Source organism: Barbus barbus, assembly GCF_936440315.1.
Source record: "Barbus barbus genome assembly, chromosome: 33".
Lineage (NCBI taxonomy): Eukaryota > Metazoa > Chordata > Actinopteri > Cypriniformes > Cyprinidae > Barbus > Barbus barbus.
In genome coordinates, this window is record NC_136761.1 from 14094017 (window position 1) to 14108884 (window position 14868).

Below are 14868 nucleotides of genomic sequence, written 5' to 3' on the forward strand. Positions count from 1 at the left end.
CCACTTGATGATGCTAGGGTTGAAGAAATTAAAATAGAATATGATGTGACCAGTAAAGAACACAATGATGCCATGACAAGTTGTAAATTGGTATTCCTGGCATTTAATAGTTTGACAAAGTCAAATATTTAAATAATTCTGTATAATATGAAACCTTTTCAAATCCCATATGTGTGGTCCTTTTTTTTTGCAAAACAATAATTTAAATAAAATAATGTCGAAAAAATTAATAAATCAAAACATTCATGGGCCACAATAAACGGTGTAAACACTTTTTTTGCTCTCACGTTGATGAGGGAACATCCTGTAATTCAGTATTATGTTGCACCTCAAGATGGCACACAGCAATGACAGTCCTTCAAGCATAGGGAAGTTCCTTTCCAGACCAGCAGCATGCGCTGTTGTCCACAGCAGGAGGTATTACATGTTACAATGTGGATCAAATTTCTCCTCTCCCCTCAGCTCATCAAACTTTAATAAAGATCTGTCAGAGAAAGAGACGTGACTTTTAAGCAAACCTTAGATACTGTATCACAGCTCCAAACAAGACTATTGAAAACTATCAGTGGGTTAGAGGATTCACAACAAGGCTGTTCCTCAAAACACTGTTTAATTTATAGACAAAACAAGACAGATATTTTTATAGTTATTGGTGAATGATAGTGACTACAATGGAAAACATAGTGAGGGTAACTTAATGGCATCTACTGAAACAGCCTACTGTGAATGCATTTCCAAGGATTTTGCAAAACATATTCAAATTAGATATCTCTGATGACAGATACACTTGACCTTTTCATTTTTAAGCATTGCTGGGTTGATCTCCTAACTAAAAAAGTAGACAACTTCATTTTTTTTGTTGTAGGGAAAATCTTGTATTCTAAATTACACATTTACAATTTTCAAGTAAATACAGTAGATGTTAAAATAAACTATTGACATTTTTGTCAGTTTATTTGCACTTATCACTTATGAATTTAATAATAAAAAGTTAAATTAACAGATTTAAGAAATAAAAAATGTGAATTTAGCATATGCAAATTTGACATTCACTTTTCTGTATAAAGGCAAGAAATGAAAGAAATATGTTGAAACTGAAAAGTGACTTATCAAGCACTGAATGGTCAATAAAATAAAAGATAAAAGTTTTCTGGATAAAAAAAAAAAAAAAAATCCATAAGAAAGCGAACAATATTGTGGGCTACAATAAATGTTTAGAGGCCATTTCTGATAAAGTGTTCCTGATAGTGACAATCTACCCAAACATACTGCAATAAAATCCTTGATTTATAACGATATGAAACAGTAAGATAACATGTTTACATGGAGGAAAATACTTTACATGATTAGCTGGTGAATGCTAAACTAGCTTAGCATTCACCCAAACAAACCCTACGAGTGCTTTACTGGTTTTGTTTGTCATACAGAGGCCTCATGGCCTCTTCCTTACTTTCATTTGATTTACTGTAACTGTTTACTTGCGAAACACTTCACAAATGTGCTAATAAACCACTTTTCTTTTTTGTATTTCCCTGGAGATATGTCAACAAAACTGGGTTGGGTGTGTTTTTTTATATCTTCATTGCATTTCTGTGAGTTACAGCTTACTCATGTCAGCATAGCTTTCTCTGAATTAAGTGATTGTTAGCTCAAGCCCTTCCCAATTAGGTGAGGCCTGTTTCTAAGGGTTATTCATAGATGTTATGAATGTGGCTCACCTCACTGAGAAGGACCCAGACATCAGAATCAGAGTGAACCAAGAGTCGCATGGCTGCTATTTCTCCTAATGCTCCATCCACTTCTCCCTCAGCCACTCCATTCTTGAAAGAACCTAAGAAAACAGACATAACATCACAAATTAAACAGAAACAACATGACCTCTTTTAATCAACAGATTGCATGACAGGTGCTTTAATAAACCACGTTTTGATGCTGGTTTTCACACGCACACACATCCTGGTCTTAGACAATGGCCAAGCATGCTCACATTTTTACACAACCACATTTGAGCTCATGTTTCTTACTGCAGAGAGCCCAAAGGGATGAAAAGAAAGTGAGTGTGTGTATTACAGACATGCACATGCATACTTGCTCAGAGTCTGTTAACCTTGTTTGATCATCAACATCCATAAAATACAATGTCATGGCCTATGCGCCATTAAATTAGATCCACAAATCAGTAATGCTTGTTTATTACAGAGTTGTCATGAAAAAAAAACATTTTAGTGGTTGATTCTAATACCATCTAGATTCCCTGATTCTTAATAATTGTAATAAATTTTAGATTTCCGTTTCTTCCAATAACATGTCATGTTTTAAAATAACAATATTTTAAAACATAATTTATTTCTGTGATTGAAAAGCTGAATTTTCAGCAGCCATTGCTCCAGTCCTCAGTGTCAAATTAATATTTGGAAATCATTTTAAAATACTGATTTGGTGTTTAGGAATCATTTCTTATTATTATCAATGTTGAAAACAGTAGGCTAACTACTTGTGAAACTGTGTTTTTTTTTTTTTTTTGATGAATAGAAAGTTCAAAAGAACTGAATTAATTTGGAATAAATTTGTATTCCTTTTGTAATTGCCACTTTTGATGAATTTAATGCATCCCTGCTGAATAAAAGAATAATTTATTTAAAAAGAAATTTCTTTAAAAAAAGTGACAGGTACCTTTGAATGGTACTGTAAAAATCGAAAGTTTGTATGAACATGACAAAAGTCACCAGTTCAAATGAAAGCACGTCACAATGAAAAAAAAAAAAAACACTTTCACTTGCCAGGTGCTATAGATTCAGTACTGGTTCAAGAAGCAAGCTGCAGTTTCACTACCCTCAGTGCTCCACACTAGTGGAAAAAAAATGCAGCCATTCAAGAACTGTTAATGAAACTGACATCACGAAACTCATTCAGCTCTTTAACAGAAAAAACAGAACTAGTTCTGAACCGGTTTTTGATACCCAAACCTAAAACATATTTAAACAGACATGTGTTCACAAGCCACACTTGCCAATTCTTTTTAGAGTTTCCTGTAATTATCATTATTATTGTCACAGCTAGTTTTACAACAACTCAAATCGAACTAATATCATCACATAGTTTTTTATGATGTATCAAAGTATAACTTACAGTACTTGAAATTCTTAGTTCACTGGCAAACAAATGATTGCACTTCATCTATATGTATTTATGCAAAATGATAGAAAAGACAAGAAACAGGAAATCAATGATGGTTGAGTACCTATCTGAACAAAGCCATCGGATGAGGGTTTACAGCAGGCTAATTCTCCTCTAGTGACCTTCTCTTTCACAGTGTTCTGTAAAACACAGACATGTACCTGTCAACACTTTATACTTCAATGCAAATGAAAAAAAGAGACATATAAGGAAACATGTACAAAAATCCTCGTCTAATAGGTTTGAGGTAAGGTTTGAACTTCAACACGATCTCAAAGGCTGCAACAAACACAAATTTGGTTTTGGGTGTCAGTTTTCTGTTGTCTTAGAAGTGTTTACATGGCTACCATGCACAGGAGCAAGGCCCCATCATGACAAGCAAATGAATACAAATGTACACTTAGAAAAAGGGTGTAGTCATGTACGCTCTAAGATACAATGCAATGTCTAAAGCTATGACAATTTCAACATATTGACACAAACTGAATCCACCAATTTTTCAGGCAGCTTTGGATCTGGAAGTATTTAAGGGATTTCAAGTATTTCAGACATTAAAGCACTTAAAGATTGTTTACTTATCTTTTATGAGGGAACGAATTACATTCCCATAAATCGTAACAAATGGTGTAATCAAAAGATATCAACACAATATTAAACTATTAGGGAGTCTCAATTATGTAATTCACAATGTTTCATAGGAGAGCTGTGGTCACTGCTGAGCTCTTTCTCCCTGATTTGTTTTGATTCTCTGATTGGTCGATCATTCTCTTCAGGTTTCATGGGTAGTGTAGTCTTTCAACTGGAATTTGGCTGTTAATAATTTTTTTTTTTTTTTTTTTCCGATTCTTCAACAGAACCTCATGGTCTGTCTTCAAAGGTTTACACTACCATTCAAACATCAGAGTAAGATTTTTTAAAATACTTTTGTTCAACAAGGATCCAGTAATTGATCAAAAGTGACAGTACACACATTTTCAAAGTTACAAAAGATTCCTGTGTCACATAAATGTTGTTTTGAGCTGTTGCTGTAAGTAGATCTGTCACTTTTGAGCGCTGTGATTTTTCGATCACTTTTGGCATGACACTTACATTATTAGGGAGCACCTCCACTGTTGTGTTGTAAAACCTGTCACCATTTGTCTCAATATTGCCAGATCGAAAAAAGTACCTAGTGGAACAAAAATATAAAAACATTAAATCAGTCAATGGAAGTTTCACTGTATGTCCACACATGTCCCTGTTGAAAAATCCAGCTGGTTAGGTATGTTTTGAAGCATGGCTGCTGGTTTGAGCTGGTTTAAGCTGGTCATGTGCTGGTTCTTAGGACCAGCTTAGGACCAACACATGATCAGCTAAGAACCAGCTAAAAACAGTTTATGAACAGCTAAGGACCAGCTTAAACCAGCTCAAACCATCAACCATGTTTCAAAACATACCTAACCAGCATATGCTGTTTTTTTCAACAGGGGTGTCAACACATTGCTTTTGTCATATGAATTTAAATGTTTCTAATGCCACAGATGCGGTTGATAGAGTTACAAACTACAAAATTGATAGGTGGTTTTGTAAGTTATGTATGTAGCTTAAACAATCCACTGTCTGCTGCATTTCAAAAAACAACCAGGAATATCTCTGGGCTCATTACATCACTCTTTGTCAAGGGACATATGCACCCATTACCTACAATTTCACGAAGACGGTACTGAGAAAGTTTATATTTCTTTACAACACCTTCCTCAAATGCCAACTAACCACATTTAGATCTTAACTTAGTTTTTGGGACGCTGTAAAACGGAATCAAATTAACTCCTATATGTGTGCTTAAAGGGTATTTAGAAAGATTGCTGTCACCATGTATTCAGCATTGGTTCACGTTCTTTCAGCAGGGCAAACTCACTTTAATATAAGAGCGCACAAGCAGACAGCTGGGTATATTTACACTGCCATTGGGTTTTTACTTCTATTTATGTCCACGTAAAGAGATATTTACAATGAATACTATAAGCCGTGGCTGCTGAAAGAAGACTCTCCTAACCATATCAAGTCATATCAAGTTTACTTTCACAGATAAAGGGATAGGTTACCCAAAATATGCCTGCGTGACTTTTTGCAGAACACAAAAAAAGATTTTAGACAACACTGGACTTGACAGTAACACTTTTCAAAATATCCTTTTTTTTAGTATTGCAAAAGAAATAAAGTCACAGCTTTGGAATGACAAAATAAATGACTGAATTTTCATTTTCTGTTGATACACAAACTGGATATACAAGCTGGAACTTTAGCAAGATTGCCTGTTACACTTCGTGTACTCATCAAATTAATGTCCTGTACTGGTGTCTCACCCTTTGACAGCTTGAGGTGTGGTAAAAGTAATGAGGATGTAATCTGCCCTTTTAGGTGTGAGGCCCCAGAAGAAGTCTTCTCCATTGTAAGCTTTCTCCAGAGTGTGAGACTGATATTTCTCCAGACTGCTGTTGAGTTCTGCTGGTGGGTTATAGTGGCCTTTGAACAGCACTTGATTTCCAAAGTCTTTATCCTGTAATCACATTAAGACACAGACATATACATAAGTGCAGTTCCAAAACCTAGTGAGCTGACTTGCTGTATATTGTCTACACAGATTTCTAACTGAAATAGAACCTAATAGTGAGTGATTTGGAACACTCTACATAGGCATCATGAGAAGTGCACAAGAAAACTGTCATTTCGGTTGGTCTGGCTATTGATTTAGTGAAAGGATCCTGTGTTGTATTGTCCTTTCTTGTTCTTGTGTGAGTGTAAGAGTTTAGGGATTGTTCTCCAGGCCCGGCTTTCTTTTGTATATGCATTGTGTTTGGGGCTTGGTGTCTGGATCCTGACAATCCTGTCTACTTTGGTTTCAGTCCAGGGATCCTGACATTTAGGCTCCGGGCACTTTCGTCTGTCTTGTGTCTTGTCTTCTGTAGAGCACACGCTTATGTTTATATTCATTTTCTGTGTGCTCTACTGTCTTGAGAATGTGTTTGGTGGTTTTTATGTTACTTGTATTATTTAATAAAGACTTTTTGAGTACAGTTGGGATTTTCTGCATTTTGGTTCTGTTGCAACACCTGACAAAACCTAACTAGCTTTCAATTCATTTGGGAACTTTGTTTTGCAGCACTTTTAATGGGAATGTTTCTTTAAAGGTGAAGTGTGTAATTATCTTGGACATATACATACATATATGTGTGACCGATCCAGCCCTGCCACGAGCACAGCACGGACACACCGCCCCACCTCAGCGACTCACACTTCACTCAGCACCCCTTATCACTAATAAATCCACCCTCTGGGGTATTTATTTGAGCTCTCCTTGTCGCGTGATTCTTCCACCCCGTCACAATACACACACACACATACATATTAAAATCCTTCCTCAAAGCCCAGTTTATTTTTCAGAGGAAGGTACATGTAACTCACTGGTTGGATGACTTCCCAAAATAGATCAAAGTAAACGCAAAGGAATAATAATAAAAAAAATATTGGTGCCATTAGCACACCAGAAATGAGGCACTTCACCTTAAAGATGAATTACATGAGTTGTGTTATTACAAATTTGTAAGTCATTATGGAAATAGAATGCTCTAATATAAATAATGCAAATGTTCTATTTGCAATGTAGATAAGCTTACCCCATTAAGCAGACCTATAGTACTGTTGGGGAGTTTAGGTGGTCACTATTATACAAGAAATTCATCTTGCATTATACTATTAAAGTTTTATTCATATTTTGAATAGGTTTTCAAATAGGTTTTTTATTCCCCATTTTCATTTTTAATTTAGTTAGTTTTATTAAGTTTTTTTTTTCATTTTTATTAGTTTTTATTTTTTATATTCAGTTTTTATAAAATATAAAAGTTTTTTTTTTTAACTCATTGAGTTGAATTAAATGAAAATGAGAAATGTCGCCTTAAACTAGCTGAAATAAAATGTGTTTTATTTATTTTTATTTCAGTTAATGTTTTTTAGTTCAAGTAACATTGTTTTTATGGTTTCAGTTTTAGTTTTCATTGACTAAAACAAGACCTTTAACACATATAAAAATGAAAATCTTCATACAAGGAAGAGCAAGTTTGAATTACCTTTAGGTTTTGAACTTTACCGGGCAGTGAGGAATGCAAACCGACATGCTGAAACAGGGAGGGTTTGTAAACTCTCTTCAGTCGGGCCTTCTCACTATTGCAGTGTTTCTAAGTGCAATGAATTATAACAATAAACAATTAAATGTCTTATATCAATCTCACAAATAAATAAATAAACAAAACAACAAACAAGAATATTCAAACTTACTAAATCTTTCTCTGGGTTACACACTTTAACCCACAGGATGTGATCTAGCAGCCAATCAATTGGCTTGTCTTTGTGAAACATCAGGAAGAACTCCACAACCATTGGCAGATCTGATGTGCGGAAAAGCTTGCCTAAAATATGAAAAATTATTGATATACTCAATTTTATGCTAGGACACAAATAGATTTGGTCATAGTAAACAGTATCTATGGGAGCTGTGAGACACTGACAATGTTCCTTGAAATCTGATGCTACTCTGAGAAAACCTGCTTGATTATTTGAATAATCAAGACAGAGTATCTGAATGCAATTATTTTAAAGGCAAATATGTAAATAACCAAATGCTAGCAGAAGCTGTGCTTGTTTTTTTTTTAACAAAGAGGGCTCATATTTCTTTCCTTCCTTTTTATTTCTGACCTTCTTGACACTGACTAATAAAAGATATCTAATCGCTACTGTAAAAATAAACACCATTAATTTGCATTCACAAATGAACGACTAACAATGAACAACTGGTCCAGGTGTACAAATAACAAAAGAGCAGACGAATGAAACAACTGATCAAACAGAAATGGTGGGAGAGAAGAGGTTAGAAAAAGACAGGGCATCAATGAACGGAGAGCACAAGACACTGACCAATGAATCCCAGCTGGGAAAACTCCAGGAAAAGCCACTCCTCGGAAAGCACCTGATCTATATATTTTTTCATGGACTCAAAGAATCCTTGCTTTGCTACAATATCATCCTCAAGCTGAAACACATATGCACAGACTCAGACTGATAAAGGCAATGAAACATAGAGCTAACAATGAGTTGTATGACAGTGTCTTTGGCATTACCTGGACGTAGTATGTGCCCTTAGACTGCGCATACAGCATGAGGAAACTGTAGTCAAGGTTCTGCTTGGTCCTCCATCTATGATCGGTAAAACATGCTTCACAATTAACACACCATCTATTTCAAGTTACACTTGCACAAGAAGTGAATCTCTAACCTGACTCGCTCCTTGGGGTCTCCAAACGTTTCCTTCGGGTTACTTAAGTCTGGGTAATAGTGAGGAGATGGAGAGATCACCTCTATCACTCCAGAACTGACAGCATCTGGGAGACTACACAGAGTCAAATACAGTGTTAATTGCACAGCGAAACATCTCTAATGAAACAGATGAGTAAATAACAAAACACTCACTTGGTCTGTACACTCTGTACAACAGCATTCACAAATGTTGCATTTGTCTAAGAGAAGAATGGAAATACTTAATGAAAATAACAAAGGACACTATCGTTCAAAAGTTTGGGATCAGTATGATTTTTTTTCTTTTATTAAGCACGGATGCATTAAATTGATTACAAGTGACAGTAAATACATTTAAAAGTTACAAAAGATTTCTATTCCAAACAACTGATATACTTTCTTTCCAATTACAATTTCCACTAAAATATTAAGCATGGCAGCACTTTTCTGCGTTTAAAACTCAAAATCAGACTTAACAACCCATAATATAAAATGGCTTGACAGGAATGAATTAAGGAATGAAATGATATAGAACTATAAAGTTCTATACAATCTTACAAGAGCAATAAAACAGATAAAGGCAGGAGAGATACATGAGAACAAAGAGCACAAGTAAATGGTTACCTCGGCAACAAAGACTACAATGACAATATCTTTCCTCTCGGCAGTTGAAAGGTCATATAGGAGAGACTGGAGTGTGTTCACTAGATAACTCTGTTTCTGCCTTTGCACGGTTGGTACTCCTAACACCAGAGACACTGCGTGAACAGTTAAAACTGTGTTTCAGCTTGTCTTCCTATGGTGACTGCATTACAGTGGTTATGTATGTGTAAGGCTATTAGAAACTATAAAACTGACAACGTAAAAGAAACATTATATGTTCAATAATTAAATAAAACATCACATTACAATACATCATGTTAGATTTGCTGGAAAAAGAATAGTGCTAATGTTTCAGCAAAGAGTTTTTAAGGGTTAATTAGGCTTTCAAATAAAAAGCTGCAACTGTGATGCTTTGCTGCTTTCATAACACTCAGCAGGCAATTGAACAATGCATAAACAATATTTGCAGTGTAACAGCAGCTATAGCTGATTTAAGAGACACACGAAAGTAAAGAGCTAAATTTAGTATGCAAAGAGGTAGAGAAAAGAAGGCCAATCAGAATTCAGTATGCAAATATTACAATGATACCTTTGCTTGTGGTTACATTTTGTGGGTTGGAGATTTAGATCTTAGCTTCTTATGCAAAGATACACTTGTTTTTTTTTTCTCCTTAATAGACGTTTAACACAGTAAGACATCAATATTACTTATGAGAAGTATGTTTAAATCAAATTACATTGCAAGCATTGTAACAATACAATCACAAAAAAATGATAATGGGAGACAGACCTCCAGTGCGTCGCTGCCCCAGATGAACGATGGGTTTCAGACTGTCCACATGCTCCTTCAGGTGAGGCAAGTAGATGTGGACATTAGGCCGCGAAGCCAACAAGCGCCGAAGGACCCTCTCTTCTAATAAAGCTAAAATGGCAGATAAAATACTGAATAACTGTACAGACACGAATATTACAGCAAGAGATGTGCTTGGACTCACCTGAGGAGTTGCTGATTGTGAGATTCGATGGAGCAATGTTGCGGTTTTGAAGTTGACCAAGCACTTTAAGCAGCTCTTGTGATAAGACCACCCCTTGTTGTTCTGCCCGCAGTAACCTCTCATAGACCAAATGCAGCTGTGATGGCAAGTTATCTGATACACAGAGTGTCAGTCATCACTTGATTTGAATTAAAGGGATGTTTCAAGGCTGAAAACAAATTAAATTAAGCCTTGCAACAGCATTTGTGGCATAAGGTTGAGCACCACAGACAATAATTAGTTCTAAAAACAATTAGTTTGAAAAAAAGGGAAAATCATGGTTCCTAGAGGAACTTACAATGGAAATGTTCATATGCAATTTATATCAATCATCATTGCTGCCTAAAGACACTCAAAGCTGCTTCTGCTCTCTGCAAACAACACTTCCTCCAAACACAAGCTACGCCATATAATTTTAAGGAGGCTTGTAGTGTTTTAGGAAGTTTTGTAATGTTGAATAGATGCAGCAATAGATGATATATAGTATATACGCATCTCTGTTGATAAGCTGCTAAAGTTCCTCTTTGCCGTGATGCATTTCGTTGTTGTTTGGCATATGATTTCATCTAATTCCTACACTGAAGCGCAGGGTTTGTCAGTCATCTTAACTTTATAATACAAAATAAAATAGGCTAATATGTAACTCTGGACCACAAAACCAGTCATAAGTAGCATGGGTATATTTGTAGGAATAGCCATCAATACATTGTATTGTATGGTCCAGGATCACACAAATGGAAAACATTCCTGCAATACCGGTTTGTTTGGCGTACAGGTGACATTTCACGTCTGACAGGTTGACAACTGATTGAGGACTAAGTAAAGAACTATCTAACTTGTCATGTCATAGAATCTCTTAAAAATTCATCTCTCAACTCCTTCAAGTCCAAAATGTCATTACATAAATGGTCAAACATTAAAAACAAGAAAACTGTTAATAAATGCAAATTCCGAATAACCAATCCAAATATTTAATAGGCCATCGTCACAGGCTGATCACGCTCACCTGATTTTGATGTGTGCCAGGAAGTTAACATCAACACACATACAACACCCGCGAAGAAGAAAAGTTTACCATGCCAGGACCTCATCTCATCTCATCTCATCTCAGTCCAGTCCACAGAAATACCAGAACACTAGGCTACTCGTATATTACTGAGAAGGCGGCAAAATCCTCAAGATATAACAAGTAAGAAAAGTTAGTTGCTGCTTCTTCCTCGCGACGTCTGGATGAACTGGAAAAATGTCACAATAATCCTTTTGAAATGCATGCTATTTTCTGCGATCAGGCCATCTACACGAATGGTCAGGAATCGTGTTGTCAGTTGATGCCTTGATGCCACACGAGGAACTTCGCTGTAATCCACTCACGCCTCCAAACCGCAGCAGCTCCATCCTCCACCTGTCCAGCTCATGAATATTCATCCAGGCGATGCATATTCACGAAGACGCGGCTGACAGTTGTGTAGTAGCCTACTCTTTTTTTACACATTGCGTTTAAACGTCTATCAGATTATTATTTTTTTCCCCCCCTCTCTATTTATTACTCTCAGATTTTGATATGGCAATGTGTAGATATCTGCTTCAATATAAAGTTGTTTAGAATTATGTCAAGCCCAAAGAGCGCTATTACAATCTAGGTCTGCTTAAATAAAAACACCTGGGCATTTTACATTACGATAAAATGTTATATTTTTCAAGTAATAAGATAAGAGCCTTCTAATTCAGTTGTCTTATTTTATATGTGGAACTATATAGGCTACTGGTCACAGTCAGATATTGGTTTGGTTTAAACTGGTTTACCAGTTTCTCGGAGCTGTTCTTCATCTGTGAAATTTAATTTAATGCTGTCTGTCATATATGACGGTCATATAGGAATGATATGAAGCTTTCTGACTCTGTGAAGGATTGTATGTGGAAAAAGTGACACCTAGGGGTGCAATCCTTTACAACACTGAAAACGTGAACCTCTTAATAGTTTTGCATCAGTAGTTTTGGTAGTTTTCTCACTAGTTTTGAATTAGTCATGCATTATGGATGGAGGTATAAATATCCCTCTTTATATTTGTTATAGTGTTGATAAAAGCATTACAGTTTTCTTTCTTTCTTTCTTTCTTTCTTAATTCCTTTATTTCCATTTTAAACATCCGTTGATGCAAATTATGCATTTGACTTGTCTTGTGAAATAGATAGGTAAGCCTACTCAAAAGAGAATATATAAATTATCAGAAGCTTTTTTTCTTTTTGTTATGGTTATTTAACTAAGGTGTGGGTGAAACAGGCCTAATAATTGCAACATATATATATATATATATATATATATATGTTATAAGGTATAAAGTTGTGTAAGTGTTGAATGTGATGTGCTTCCATGAGTATCATTTTTATTGTCACGATATTTGTCTCTCTTTTTGATCATAGTAGTGTTCATTATTTATTGTTCAAATTTGACTTTTGCTCAGGTGAGCTGTCCTTAGCCACATGACATGGTTTTGCAATGAGAATGAGGAAAAAAAAAAAAAAAAATTAGAAATACCTTCATTTAACTAAATATTTTGGAGGTGTGTGTATTTCCTGATTTCTGCAACTACAATTAAATTATATTGATGTTCATTTAATATTTAGAATTAGATTCCAGAATATTTATCATCACATGATATAATTAAAGTCCATCAGACCTATATGATTTAGTCCATATTCAGTGCCCTCCAAAAGTATTGGAACAGTAAAGACAAAATTGCTCTGTTGGCTGTGGAGTCAAGACATTTACAAATATGATTAAAAGATGAATATGAGACAAAACTACAGAATGTCACATTTTATTATTGGGTGATTCAACACATAGATGTTTTACCAGCTAAGAAGTTCAGCACTTTTAGAGTTTCATCCCTCTATCTAATGTGAGCATAAGTATTGGAACAGTTGCCTCACAGGTCTTTCTAAGTGATCAGCTGTGTCCTGTTGCATTAATTCTTCAGATATTAAAAGCAGGGAATGTGTCGTATCAGTTATATCCATTACTTCTGTATTCTGAATCTTGCATTCGATGATGACACACACAAACCAGGATGAAGATGAGGGAGCTGACTTTGAGAGAAAAGGAAGCAATTTGGATGCTAAAAGAAAAGAGGAGTGAGTTAGAGCTCTAGCAAAAACAAAGGGCAGAGAAATCCAGAGTTTGGGAACCACCAGCGACACCAGCAACCAACAACTACCTGATCGGCTGAGAAAACAACAGTAGTTGATGACAGACAAATCATAAAAGCTGTGAAAATGAATCCTAAAAGACGTGTCTATAAAATAACCAACAACTTCCAGAAAGCTGGGGTGATGCTCTGACAATCTACTGTCCTCAGGAGACTTTGACACAGAATTACAGATGCTACACAGCAAGATGCAAACCTCTGACCAGCACCAAAAATAGAAAGGCAAGATTAGAGTTTGCAAAAAAGCACAAAGGTGAGCCAGAAGAGTTTTGGAACTGTGTTTATGGACCAATGAGACAAAGATGAGCCTTTATCTAAGTGATGGGAAAGCAAAAATGTGGAGAAAAAAAGGGCACTGCAAATGATCCCAAGCATACAGCCTCATCTGTAAAGCATGGTGGAGGTAGTGGCATGGCATGGGCATGCATGGCTGCCTCTGGAACAGTCCCTCTCAACTTTACTGATGACTTAATGTATGATGACAGTAGCAGAATGAATTTGGAAGGGTACAAAACCATCTTGCCACCAATATTCAAGAAAATACCACCAGGTTCATTGGGAAGTGCTTCATATTGCATCAGGACAATGACCCAAAACACCCTGCCAGTTCAGTCAAGGAATTTATAAGGGCAAAGAAATGGGAAGTGTTAGATTGCCCAAGTCAATCTCCAGATTTAAATCTGATTGAACATGAATTTCACCAGCTGAAGAGGAGAGTAAAGGCAGAAACTCCCCAAAACAATTGGAATTGGCTGCATTAAAGGCTGGGAAAAGTATTTCAAAGGATGAGAGCAAGAGTCTGGTGATGTCTATGGGTCACAGACTCACTGCTGTGATTGTGTGCAAGGGATCTGCAACTAAATAATAGCTTTTAATCTTTTATATCTGCCTTATGTTCAACTGTCCCAATATTTATACTCACATCAATGAGTGGGATGAACTCTAAAAGTGCTGTTCTTTTTATTTGGTAAAACATGTACAGTATGTGTTGAAACGGCTAATAATAAAATGTGACATTCTGTAGTTTTGTCTCATATTCATCTTTTAATCATATTTGCAAATATCTTGACTCCACAGCCAACAGAGCAATTGTGTCTTTACCGTTCCAATACTTTTGCAGGGCACTGTAAATTAACTTTCAAAAGTGTGGTGCACAATTGTTTGTTATGTGACTGTGCTGGGAAACTGATCACTGATAAAGATGATGGCATGATCAGTGTGTCTTTCCAGAACCGCTCGCAGTGGAGGAAGTGAAGAAGGAAGAGCCGACCAAAGTCTCTGTACAGGAACAGCCCTGACTGACACCAGACCATCTCTGCTCACCCTCCACATGTTCTGCCCTGAAAAATGCATGAAGAAAGGTAAGAGAGACATGAAAATTAGGAGAAAAAAAAATGCACATATGGTGACATTGGCTGGATGGATAAAGAGTGTTACAATAACAAGAGTACTAAGAAGATGGCAGCACTAAAAGTGGAGGAAGTGTTAATCTAAATAACTCCATAAAGTGTTAATATATC

The 14868-nt window shown here is 35.9% G+C and overlaps 1 protein-coding gene across 1 annotated transcript; it reads right to left on the reverse strand.

The window, feature by feature from the left end:
• Window positions 1-83: 83 nt before the first annotated feature.
• LOC306853625 (alpha-1,3-mannosyl-glycoprotein 4-beta-N-acetylglucosaminyltransferase B-like) lies at window positions 84-11529 on the reverse strand. The gene is made up of 15 exons (XM_079391170.1): window positions 11149-11529; window positions 10104-10256; window positions 9899-10030; window positions 9130-9263; window positions 8680-8726; window positions 8486-8599; window positions 8331-8406; window positions 8128-8242; window positions 7492-7622; window positions 7284-7391; window positions 5523-5716; window positions 4267-4345; window positions 3242-3317; window positions 1719-1831; window positions 84-484 (listed from the first exon to the last, which is right to left on the reverse strand). The coding sequence occupies exons 1-15, from the start codon at window positions 11231-11233 to the stop codon at window positions 467-469; spliced, it is 1575 nt and encodes a 524-aa protein (XP_079247296.1). The 5' UTR covers window positions 11234-11529; the 3' UTR covers window positions 84-466.
• Window positions 11530-14868: the final 3339 nt, after the last annotated feature.

Excerpts from the sequence above, each read along its gene's own strand:
- LOC306853625 (XM_079391170.1), bottom strand. The coding sequence starts at position 11,233 with ATGAGGTCCTGGCATGGTAAACTTTTCTTCTTCGCGGGTGTTGTATGT. Across the intron at positions 10,257-11,148 it reads CTGGCACACATCAAAATCAG|ATAACTTGCCATCACAGCTG; the intron begins GTGAGCGTGATC and ends TCTGTGTATCAG. Across the intron at positions 8,600-8,679 it reads GTACAGAGTGTACAGACCAA|TCTCCCAGATGCTGTCAGTT; the intron begins GTGAGTGTTTTG and ends GACTCTGTGTAG.